General features: G+C 39.6%; 1 protein-coding gene across 7 annotated transcripts in view; it reads right to left on the bottom strand.

Annotated features, from left to right (window-relative positions):
- The window catches only part of KIAA1549L (KIAA1549 like), a 274,216-nt gene that overhangs the window by 97,946 nt on the left and 163,369 nt on the right, over positions 1-12,901 (bottom strand). For 5 of the 7 annotated variants that reach the window (XM_074276445.1, XM_074276446.1, XM_074276447.1 and 2 more), the window contains exons 5-9: positions 9,857-10,076; positions 8,584-8,717; positions 6,841-7,003; positions 6,560-6,619; positions 5,016-5,075 (exon numbers count right to left, since the gene is read on the bottom strand). In XM_074276445.1, coding sequence (XP_074132546.1) covers positions 5,016-5,075; positions 6,560-6,619; positions 6,841-7,003; positions 8,584-8,717; positions 9,857-10,076 — 637 coding nt within the window. The remainder of the gene's footprint in view (positions 1-5,015; positions 5,076-6,559; positions 6,620-6,840; positions 7,004-8,583; positions 8,718-9,856; positions 10,077-12,901) is intronic. The other 2 variants (XM_074276450.1, XM_074276451.1) reach the window with 1 other exon arrangement.

Raw genomic sequence — 12,901 nt, 5'->3', positions numbered from 1 at the left:
AAATACTATTTATTAGCCAGAGGTAATAAATAAAAGCATGGACACAATTGTAGAGAAGGCAGGTCTGACTAGGAGATCATGCTCACAATCAGAGCTCTCCCAGAGTAAAATGGGACATTGAGCAGACCTCAGAGGACTATGTGATAGATGGATGGAAGAGGAAAATACACTTAGATTACCTTGGAAGTCCCCTATGATTCAAGCCTCGTCCTGGCTGCCAGCAGAGTTCACCTTAGAGGCTGGTTCTACCTTAAGAGAATTTCCCTTCGATTAAGGACATCTGAATCACCTTAAACCAAGAGGGACTTATAATTGTGAAAGTAACACCCATTTTCCAAATGGGAAAATGATTTCTGCAAATATAAGATCAGTTGGGACATATTATAAATATATATGGTATATAATGTATGTTTTATATATTATATATATAATAAGATTGGCTAGGTGATGTGGTGGACATGTGGACATCTATGGACTTTGAATCCAGTCTCAGACACTATATAACTCTGGGTGACTCTATGCGCCTCAGTTTCCTCATTTGTAAAAAGAGTTGGAGAAGGTAATGGCCAACCACTCTAGTATCTTTTGTCAGAAAAACCACAAATAGGGTCATGGAGGGTAGGACACAACTGAAATAACTCAACAACAATGAATAAGATCAACTGGCTTTCCAAAGTGTTAAAGTTGTGTTAGTGGATTATAGCTAGCGGAGTCTAGTGTTTTTTTTTTCCATACTTATAATAACAACAATAACTACCATGTAAGATTTGCAAGGCAAATCTACGTCTCATTTGAGGCACAGACCAACCCTGGGAGGTGGGTGCCATTAGCACAATTATTTCCAATTTATGGAGGAGAAAACCAAGGTCAGTCTAAGAGATGTACTTATTTATAGTTACCCAACTAGGAGGCGCCAAAGGCAGGATTTGAGTACAGGTCTTCTGGAGTTTCATTCTAGTGTTTTATTTATTAGACCATTAAATGAGGAGCTCTTTGAGAACAGGCGGGGTCTCTTGCCTCTTTCTGTTTCCCCAGTACTTAGCACAGTGTCTAGCACATAGCAAGCACTTAATATATGTTGGTTGATTGAGTAATTAATTATACCTCAGGTTGCAGCTTGCTTAATTTGCTCAACTTGGGCTGCCCCCCTTCCCAGGTGAACAGTCATGTTAGGGGACTAGGAGAGGGAGTGTCCTTTGGAGGGGGAGGGCTGAAGTATAGATCTTATTCATCTAGGCAGCGTGGCATAGTGGGAAAATATCACTTCCTATCTGTATGGGCTATTCACTTTTAGTTTCCATTTCCTCATCGGTAACTATGGGAGTGGGTACCATCATTATCCCCATTTAACAGATAAGAAAATTGAGGTGGAAGTTTCCCAAGATCAAGATCAAATTTCCCAAGATTTCTGAGACTCCTCCATCTCCAAAGCTGTGATTCTGGTATACAAGGTCCCTTCACCAATGCAGATCAGAAACCTCAGCTATAAATTAAGAATCCCAGAAACTTCCATTGTAGAAGCAACTGTCAGGGAGAAAAGGAACAACTCAAGGACTGCAGCATTGGAGGAGAATCCCCAGATCCAGCTCTCTCAAATCTGTGGGCAAGTCGAGACATTCATCTGTATTTGGCACTGTGCTGGGTGTGGGAGGAAATGAGGGAGGGAGGCACTCTGAACCTCCACTGGCAGCTTCATTTGAGGCCCCTGGGAGGTGACAGGCTTTGCCTTCCTAAGCACTTCTCTCCTGGCTTATAGCAACTGCCTGCCGGCTTCCTCCTTCTCTCCCCCTTCCTCCCTTTTTCTCTTCCTTTCCCTCCTCCTTTTCTTCTTCTTCCTCCTATTTTGACTCTTTTTCTTGCTTATATTCCTCCTTTCTTTTTTCCTCCTCCTTTTCCTCCTCCTTTCTCCCCTTTTTCTTCTCCTCCTTTTCTTCTTCCTTCCTTCTTATTCCTCTTCTTTCTCTAACTCTTCCTCTCTTCCTTTTCTTTATCCTCCTTCTCTTCCTCCTCCTCCTTCTTTTTCCCCTTTCTTCATCTTCCTTCTTTTCTTCCTTTCTCTTTTTTCTCTTCCTTCTTCCCCTTCCCTTTTTCCTCCTCCTCTTCTCCTCTCTTCCTTCTCTTTCTCCTCCTCCTCTTCTTTCTCCTTTCTCTCCCTTTTCTCCTCCTCTTTTTCCCTTCCCCTCTTCCTCTTCCCTCTTCCTCCTCTACTTCTTCCTCTCTTCCTCCTCCTCCTTCTTTCTCTCCTTCTTCTCCTCCTCTTTTTCATCCTCCTCTTCCTTTTCTACCTTCCCTTTCTCCTCCTCATCCTCTTATCTGCTTTTTCTGCCTCCTCAGTTCTTCCTTTCTTTCTACAGCTATCTTTTCCTGCAAAGGAGTTTCCAGTAAGGAATTCTCCCTTAATAGTTGCTCCAGAAAAAAAAAGAAAGAAAACTTGTGTTAGAGAACCCACAGCTGGGAAAATGAAAGCAGGGAAGAATTCTTTAATTTCTGTCCTCCCTTTATAGTAATAACAATACTCAATAACTATATTCTAACAAAAGCTAGCATTCATGTAGCATTTTAATACTGAGAACACACTTGACATGTTAACTCATTTGATTCTTAGAACACTCCCTGGGAGGTAGGAGTGATTATTATCCCCATTTTAAAGATGGGGAACTACAACAGAGAAGTTAAGTGACTTGCCCAGGATGATACAGTTAATAAAGAGTTCCAAGAAGGAATCACTCTCACTCTTCCTAAATCCTGTGCTCTATCTATGGGCTGCCTAGCTATCTATAGCTATAAAGAACACTTTGAGGTTTATATGAAGAATGCTTTACCTTTTTATGTGAATGATGGCATGGCAGTGAATAAATAGAGCACCTTGAGTTAGGAAAACCTGATTCTATTTGTTGGTCTCTGGGCAAGTCATTTAACTTTTCAGTCTCAGTTCCAGTCCCGGTCCCATCCCCTGCCCAAGCCAATTATAAGTTTATAAATGGAAGAGTACAGTGGAAAGAAGATGGGATTTAGACTCAAGAGGACCTGGGTTAGAAAATTGGTCTTCTAATACCTCCTTTTATTACCTTGGACAACTTAACTTTTCTAGACCTGTCAAATCTAGCATCAGGATAAATACCTCCAAAACTCTATTAAGTTCTAAATCTATGACCTTAAATTACCGATTAGTTGCTCATCTATGTAGGAAAAGGGAGTTTCCATACTGGGAGTTCCTCCAATCAATGATATCAAAGCTTTATACCTTCCTCACTAGTTTAAAAGAAAGAAAGAAAGAAAACTATGTATCCTGGGTCCCCTAATACAATTATGGGTATAGCATTTGTGTAAAAAGAAACTAAGAGGAAGAATATAAACTTCTCAAGAAAAGATCCTACTTATTGTTATCTTTGAATCCCTAGGACATAGCACAGTGACTGGAACATAGTAGATCCTTAATATATGTTTAAATGTTAAATAATGGTATCTTTTCTGATTTTAACTTGAAATCTGTATGGAACTGTAGAAGGGCATGCTCCTTTAAATATGTTTATGGCATTGTCATAACAAACAACTTAAGAATGACACCGTCCAACTGTTTACAAGAATTGATTCGCTAAAGGAAAGTCCCTGTCCAGGGTTATGAAAAATGCACCCACCACAACAGAATCATTGAATCTTAGCATTGCAGAGGACCCCAGGAAACATAAAGTTAGTGGGCAGTGATGCACTTGGGAGTGCAGAAGACCCTTAGTACACATTCCCTAGCTAACAGCATGAACCTAAGCAAGACATTCAGATATATGTGTGTGTGTATGACAAAAATATAAAAAAATAAAAGTAAAAAATATATTAAAACTATATAAATACTAGTTAGTCTAGGAAAAGAATCCAGCCATAATATGTACTCAACTAATGGCCATTTAACCTTTGCTTTAAAACTTCCAACAATAGAGAACCTAGTGCCTCTTGAGAGAACTCATCCAACTTTGGGACAGCACTGATTGTTGGGAAGTTTCCATTTATATCAAGCCTAAATTTGTCTCCTTAGATCTTTATCCCATTGTTCCTAGCTCTTCCTTATGGGACCAAGCAGATGAAGTTCAATCCCTCTTTTCTTTGTTAGCCACCTTAAATACTATATGGGTCATGTCCCTTACTAAGCCTTCTCTTGTCTAGACTATGAAGCACGTTTTTTTTTTCAGTTAACTATTATATGGCATTATTTGAGACCCTAGACCATGCTGGTTGTGCTCCTCCAGACATTCTCCCTCCAACTTATCCATGTTTTTTTTAAAGCCATGGTATCCAGAACTGGCCACAACCCATCGAAAGAAATCTGGCCACAACAGAGTAGAGCAGGCCCATTGCCAGATTTTCTTCAGCCCAAGACCACATTAGTCTCCTTGGCTGCCACAGTGATCCATTGACTCACATGGAACTTGAAGGGTGCTAAATTAAAAGCTAGATGTATGAATGGAGACCTTTATTTTTCTTTCTGTCTCAAAGGAGGCTATCCTGAAGCCATCAGTGGTTATACTGATTCAATAGTCATCTTCAGCAGGATCTCTTCTCTTATCCTTATTTTCTTAACATCCCTTTATATTACTGATAATTTGCTCATCTACATTGGGAAAGGAGGCTTCCATACCAGGAGTTCCTCAAGTCTCTAAAAACACATTCTCATACTCTCTCACTAAGGAAAAATTAAAAAAGAAACTTCTTATCCTGGTTCTACACCATTGATTTTACAGAACTTATAAACTACTGAATTAAAGGCTAGATATATTAAGTGAAGACCTTTATTTTTCTTTCTTTCTCAAAGGAGGCTATCTTGAAGTATTAGTGGTTAAGCTCATTCAAGTCATCTCCAGCAGGATCTCTTCTTCTATCCCTGTTTTTTTATACTCACCTGCCATTGATCCAGGGGAATGAACTCTCTGATGAATAAGTCAGAATGGACAAAAGGGCCAGATACATTAGTGGAAGACATGCAGTTGTCAGCCCAAACCAATGGAGGAGAGAACCCAAGTTACCTGTAATCACCCAATAGTCTCTAGTTGTTTCTGAGACATCGAGGTTTGGATATTCCAAGGCTAAAACAAACAAAACAACAAAGATAAGCATACTTTCTTATATTTCTCCTGATGGACAGGTTCTTACAAATGTTTGTTGTGAAAGAAAATTCAAGCATGCTAAGAAGAATGAATCAACTAAATCTAGCCTTCTCATGCTCGGTGACTATTAACACATAACACAGACAGGACCATTGTCTACAATACGGAAAATGGATATCCTTAGTCAAGGGCTGATTTGCAGACTCACCATTTTCTAGGATTTGTAGCTCTGAGCCAGAATAGTACAATAAAGTAGTTTTCTTATTAAATGCCAATACTCTCGAGGCATATTTCCAATCAAGTGGGAGCTGTCCTGCCTAGATCTTTGTTTTCATTCATTTACAAAAATGCTAATCTTTTCAGGGAATGGGCATCTATCCCTCTGGTGTAATGGATAAAATAATTGTACTTGGAAGTCCAAAGACCTGAGTATTTGCATTTCATGTAAGTTACCTTAGAAAAAAATCACATACTTTCTCTCACCAGCCCTTTGGGTTGTGCTAAGGCTCTAGTGAAGCATCTATGTATCTGACAGTACCCTATGATCATAAAGCACTTTAAAAAGAAATCATCATCATCATCATTGTTATTATTATGGAAAGAGTGAATGCCATAGTCGCTAGAGGTCTAATGCTTGAATCAAGAAAACTTGCCTTCAAGTCTTGCCTTTGATACATAATGGCAGAGTGTAACTGTGGGCAAATCATATACTCTCTCAGGACCCAGAGGAGTCTCCAAGATGACAAACTGCCAGTATACATCAATGGAGGGAGTTTACACACTGGGAGCTCCCTGCATCACTAGACCAAAAAATTGATGATGATGATGATGATGATATGCATTTTGCTAGTCTAAAAGCTAAATTTAGTTGATCAGACAGCACTTCCTCTAACTGTCAGTCTCAAGCTTCTTTACAATTCGATGACAATCAAAATATGAAGGTGAAGACAAAAAAAAAATTCACATGCGGCCAGGAAGGAGATTGGGATTAGGGAAATGCAGAGGTTCCCATATCCCTTCTCCCCAGATCGCATGGAAATACCCAAGAGCATGCCATGAAGTCCTTGTTGAAGGATTTAAATCAATTAGATGAATCAACTAGAAGAAACACAATTTTTTTGGTTAATAAATGGAAAACCTGCCCTCCACCCTTGGACAACACACCAAGTGAAAGGAAAATTAGATCTCCAAGCTCAGACCTTTCTTTGCTTATCTGTGGCTAGCAAGAAAAAAACCATCTTGGGGCAGGAGATGAAGGATACACAGTCTCAGGAGAACGCAGGTAATGCATTTAATGAGGATTATGTAATTGTATCATTAGAGGGTGTGCAGGCTCCAAGAGGAAGCCCACAACCCTATGGGGACTTTCATCAAGGGGAGCTGAGAGACTTAATTATAAATGAATTTACATCATGAAGCTGCATGGGCTGGGATGTCTCGACATAGAACAGGTGCCTTGTTACCTGACGGCCTGGGTACTTCTGCCAACTGGCGACCTGGGGGAATGACATCAACCCTGGTGGCTGAGGGAAAGAAGCCCTGCCAGTTAAGTGAGCAACTTTTAGTCTGTTCAACTCAAAACCATCACACCTTTATTTTTTTCCCCTCGTTTCCAGGAAAAGGGTGGGGATGGAATGAGATGAGAGCTCATGGTGACTGCTGAAAGATGCGATTGTAGGGAAGGCCATTTTGGATGAGAGTCCCCAGGAGTGTGACCTCAGCTCCCTCCCACGAGCATACTCACACTCTGCGATGGTCAGGGGTGGGTAGGTGAGGTAGAAGCCCACCAACTCGGCCGACAGCTGGCTCAGGAGGCTGCTGGAGACCGTGCCGTTGAGAAGGGTGCTCTGATTCCAAACTGCGTAAGTCAAGGTTACAGCCTGGGAAGCATTTGATGTATTCAAAATCTGGAGAGAAAAAGAAATGAGAGGTGCCGGCTGAGTCACTGCTTTTGAAAGAGCTGGAGGAAATGGCGCGATGGAGGTGTTGGAGTAGGCGGCTTTCGAGAGTCTGGTCTAACTTCTGACTTCACTATTTCATTCAGTGCCTCACAATTCACTCCTGAATCTTTGTTCTTCCTTAGTCAAAGCTTCGGTATTATCTTCCTTCTCTCTCACATCTAGTTGGTTCACTTTAGAGATCACAGATTTAGAGCAAGAAGGATCATGGGACCAAAGCTATGCTTAGAGGGGATCTTAGTGGGTATCAAGTTCAGTTCTCTCATTTTACAGATGACAAAACTGACATCCAGAGCAGCTAAGTGATTTTTCTAAGATCACAATCTGGTAAATGACTGAAGCAGAATTTGAATCCAGGTTTTCTTCCCCTCCAAGTCCAGCTTTTCATCTCATTACCACTCACCATGCTGATTCTCAGTTCCATCCCTGTATCTCATCCATCTGTTTCCACATTTTCATCCTCTAGTTCAGGCTCTCATTAGCACTCACCTGAAGGATGACATCAGCCTGCTAGCAGGTTTTCACACCTCTCATCTCATCCTCCTACTATCCACCTGGCAAACTGCTTCCATACTTATTATTTAGTTGTTTTTTAGTCATGTCTGACTCTTCATTATCTCATCTGGGGTTTTCTTGGCAAAGATACTAAAATGAGTTACCATTTCCTTCTCCAACTCATTTTTTAAGTCTTTTTTTTTCTTTTGTGAGGCAACTGGGGTTAAGTGACTTGCCCAGGGTCTGAGGTCAGATTTAAACTCAGGTCCTCCTGACTTCAGGGCCAGTGCTCTATCCACTATGCCATCTATGCTCATTTTACAAACTGAGACAAATGAAGCTAAGTGACTTGCCCAAGATCACACAGCTAATAAGTGTCCGACACTGGACTTGAACTCAGATCTCCTGACTCCAGCCCAGTGCTCAATTCAGTGTATTACCCAGATGCCTTTTAATAATACTCAAAATATTTTTGTCAAATGGTTTTCCATGGCCGCTTGCTTAGCCTGGAGGATCCAGCTGAGTGTGATGATACCAGATTCCTCCTTTCCAATTTCCCCAGTGGAGAGAGATCTTTGATAAACTCAGCCAAGGCGATCTCCTGCAGAGAGGGAACTCATTCATTCATTCCTACATACATTCATTCCTTCAATAAGCATCTTACTTGTATCCTCAACACTTAGCATAGTGTCCAGCACATAGAAGGCACTTAAGTATTTATTAACTGAATGGCTGAGGGTCCCAGTACCTAAAGCCAGGTATATGTGTGTCTGTGTGTGCGTGTGTGTCTGTATGTGTGTATACAAATATATATAACCTATCTCCCAAAGTTGTTGTGGAGAATCAAATGAAGTAATATTTGTAAAACACTAATGCCTTAAAATGCTATATAAATTCTAGTTGTTATCTTCACCCTCAGCAATCATTACCACAAGCTGCCTCCTCTTCTGACAGGATTGCATTCTAGGTTGGACTGTCCTTGTCCCCATCCCACCTCCTCACCCAGTTGCCTTTTCCTATGAGTAGATCATTACCTCCACAGTCAGATTGCTAGTGGTACTCAGAACTTTTTTCTCTGCATCCTGAAATGCTTTCTGCAGCCTCTGCTCCATCGTCTGAGCAAACTTGCAGGACTGGATGTTGTCGGACTGGCCCACAAACTGCAACACTAGAAAGCCAAAAAGAAAAATCAGCTTCTGACAAAACATGGACTCCCCATCCTTCTGGACTAACTGTGCTCATGATAGCCTGTGACACTAATTTTGATCACAACACAATGTACGTAATGATCAGGCCCAGCAAGAGTTGCTCATGTACATTGGAGCATAACATTTTAAATGATTTATTAAGTGTAAGAACTGGAGGCACAGCCAAAGCCGAGGTTCCCTGCAGACCAAAGGATTTCATTTCATTATAAGTGTATCTGTTAGCATCTGCTCAGGGAAAGATGGCAGCACGAAATGGGGAGATAACTATCTTCAAATTGTTTTCTTTAAATGCCTCAATGCTCAGTCACTTGTACAACTAGTTCCAAATTAAATTAGTGGAGTATGGCAACATTCCCATTCTCCCACCAACATTGATATTGAGTGAGCAGCCTGGTGTAGATAGCTAAGCTCGAACTCAGAGAACCAGATACAAGTTCTGGATTTACCCCTTATTGACTGTGTAGCCAATCATAAGTATTATTATATATTCTCGAGCCTTAGTTTCCTCAGTTATAATATATAAATGATATTTCCCTCTTTTCTCTCACAGTGTTCTTATGAGGAGCAGATGAAGTAGTATATATCAAAGCATGAGATGAACTATGAAGTATGAGTGAGGGAGCATCGAAAGGGCCCTGGATTTGGAGGCGGTCACCTGAGTTAAAATCCTGCCTCAGTTCTTTATTACCCAGTTGGTGTAGATATAGAATTGGCCTTGGTCACTTCCTGTGTGATCCTGAGCAAATCACTAAACTTTTCTGGGTCTCAGTTTCTCCACATTTAAAATGAAGACGTTAGAGTTGATTACCTTGAAGGCCATTCCCAGCTCTAAATCTATGAGTCTACACCCATGTGAGTTGTTTTGTCTTGGATTTAGGACCAGGAAGATTTGAGTTATGCACTAGTAAGCATCAGGGACATAGCATCTTCTCCACTATGACATCTTACTTCTTGACATAAAACTATCTGTGAGCTGTTATTTTGGGCTTCCCTTTTGAAATCGTGTTTTCTCCTCTCTTCCATTCTTATCCCTAGAAATAAAATGGTTTGCTCCCTTCAAAGATCCCTCCAAAGGCGCTCCCCAAGGAGACCCACTCACCCGTCTTTAGCTGAAAGGCATAGGCTGGCTGAGGGTTCCATGGCAAAGCCAGTACTGCCACAGACTGCAGATTTGGCACATGCTGCTTCAGGTCAGCAGTGACATTGCTAATGCCATAAGCAACCAGGACCTCAACAACAACAGCAGGGATGTAAACCAGCTTCCCCTTCGTGACATAATAGCCAACTGTCACATTATGGGAATGTTCCAGAATTTCTACCTGAAAGAAAAAAAAGGGAACAGACAAGTCTGCCGTGAGGAATTTAAGTATAGCTTATTTTCACATTGCTCTAAAGGAGTTTTCCACAATTAATAATTTTATCCATCAGGATGCAATACAAACTACATTCAGTAAAGGTGTTTTCCCTCAACAAGTACCTGGCACATAATCAGTGCTTGCTGATTAATTGATTGTTGGGCTTTATTGGAAGTGAATCATGTTGGGTCATGGTGCGACAAACAATTGGTCAGTGTAGCTGAGATATATGATATTCTGGCAAAAGAGCATTTCAGCTAATAGAAAATGACCAGATAGGCCATAGAGAGATTAGAAATTTTCAAGGAATTAGAATAAAAGAGAATATAATTGATACTACAAAATGGAAATACTAATACTCACATGGACTACTGTGAAGAAAACACTATAAATATTTAAGAATGATTACCGTGATTATTTTTAGAAATGGAGTTAGTCAGTTGACAAGTATTTAGGAAGCATTTACTCACCATGTGCCAGGCTGGGAATGGAAAGAAAGGTGAAAATACTTTGTGCCCAAAAGGAGCTCACATTTTCAAAGGGAAGACATTCACTAAAATTAGGAGGTACATGCAATTGACCTAGCAAAGTGTGGAAGGACTTCAATTTTACTAAGTGACAGAAAATACAAGAAACAGCAATTATATTCAGTTTTCTTTCAAGTAGAAAAGAAGTGATGGGAGTAACAGTAGTAACAAAACAACAAAATTGCATAATGATCCTATTTTTTTCAAAAGAGTTTTTGTAATTGAAAGAGGACCATCTTCAGTCAGAAGGTCTGAGTTCAAGTGTTAGGCTCACTTTACTTACTAGATGTGTGATAATTAGATAATTCACTTAATCTTATATGTATTGTTACTTATAGGCTTTAGAGAAAGAATGTATAAGAGATCACTGAGTCCAGAGCCTCTTTGGATAGCTGAGGAAGCTTGGAGCCAGAAAAGTGTCAAGGTCATATAGGCAAAAAGGAACAGGGTTAAGATCCAAGAATCAAAGCTTAGACTCAGTGTCCTTGTCTGAAAAATGGGATGATGAAACCAATACTATTTATCCCAGGGGTTTGTTGTAAGGATAAAACAGGATTACATCAAGCAAAGTCTTTTATAATCATGAAAATAATTTAGCTAGCTCGTCATCAGCCTTATTATTATTAATATTAATTATTATTAGTTCATAATAACTAATAAAAAGAATGTCCATCATTTTAAAGTTTGCAAAGCACTTTAGACATGTTATCTCATTTAATTCTTATAAAAATCCTTAATGAAATAGGTGCTATTATTATTATTTATTTTATAAATGAGGAAAACGAAGCTGTGAAAGTTGAGACTTCCATAAAGTCCCATAGTTAAGAAGTGCTTGAGAAAAGATTCAAATCCAAGTCCTTCTGACTCCAAGACCAGGGTTCTAACCACTGCACACTCAGCTTTCCAAAGTTAAAGCTCTCTCTTTCACAATGAATACTTTTGACAATGCCTATGCTCTTTGATATATAGTATTACTATGTCTATGAACATTAATTTTTAACTTTTGGTGCTTTAAATCAGAGGTGCTTGTCCAATTATCAATGAAGAGACTGATATTCCTCAAGGAACTGAATGACATAAATATCATTCTCACTATAACTAAAAGCAGAAGACAAAGGGAAAGTGCAGCTAAATAGAATTATGATTCATAGATTCTCCCTGAAGTAGCAAAGTAATAATTGACATCTGTACATTACTTCAAAGATTTAGAAATTCTTTTGTATATGATATTTTATTACTTCCTCACAACAACCCTGCAGATATTATTTTTCCCATTTTCCAGATGAAGAAACTGAGTCTTAGTAAAGTATTTGCCCATTTTCATATAGCTAATAAGTGTCACAGGAATTGAACCTTTGTCTCGCTTGCATCTAACATATCACTTGCTAATCAAAGAATGACATTAACTAAGTTGTTTTATTGTACACACAAAAGGCAAGAAGAACCACCATTTCATAAGATACTGGCCATGTTGCTTTTGAGTGTGTATGGGGTATGTAGGCAAAAATAGAATCATGCAGCTGCATAGCAACATTTGTTGCAGAGAATGAAAAAGCAGAGACTGTACAAAGAATATGAGATCTTCCTGACAAAGTCAAACATATACTCTGACACTTGATGATTTCAACCAGAAGTCATGAACAGGGAAAGATACTCCTCTCCACCAAAATGTTGGAAAATAGGGTTCAGGATTCAGAAATGAGAGTGGCCAAAAGACTTGGTGATTACTTGGAAGTTTAAGGTCTATATGTATATCAATATTTTTTAAAGAAAGGAATCATTCACATACCCATTGATCCAGCAGTGTTTCTACTGGGTCTGTATCCCAAAGAGATCATAAAAAATGGAAAAGGACCCACATGTGCAAAAATGTTTATGGAAGCCCTTTTTGGGAGGCAAGGAACTAGAAACTGAGTGGATGTCCATCAGTTGAGGAATGGCTGAATAAGTAATGGAATATTATTGTTCTCTAAGCAACAACCAACAGGATGATTTCAGAGAGGCCTGGAGAGACTTACATGAACTGATGCTGAGTGAAATGAGCAGAACCAGATCACTATACACAGCAACCACAAGATTATATGATGATCAATTCTGATGGGCGTGGCTCTTTTTAATGAGAGGATTCAGGCCAATTCCAATAAAGTGGGGATAGTAAGAGCCATATGCAGAGAATTCTGGGGACTGATTGTGGATCACAACATAGTAATTTCATTTTTTTGTTTTTGTTTGCCTGTTTTTTAATTTTCTTTCTCATTTTTT

This window comes from Sminthopsis crassicaudata, chromosome 6 (genome assembly GCF_048593235.1).
Source record: "Sminthopsis crassicaudata isolate SCR6 chromosome 6, ASM4859323v1, whole genome shotgun sequence".
Taxonomy (NCBI): Eukaryota; Metazoa; Chordata; class Mammalia; order Dasyuromorphia; family Dasyuridae; genus Sminthopsis; species Sminthopsis crassicaudata.
This window is presented reverse-complemented; position numbering and strand designations above follow the sequence as displayed.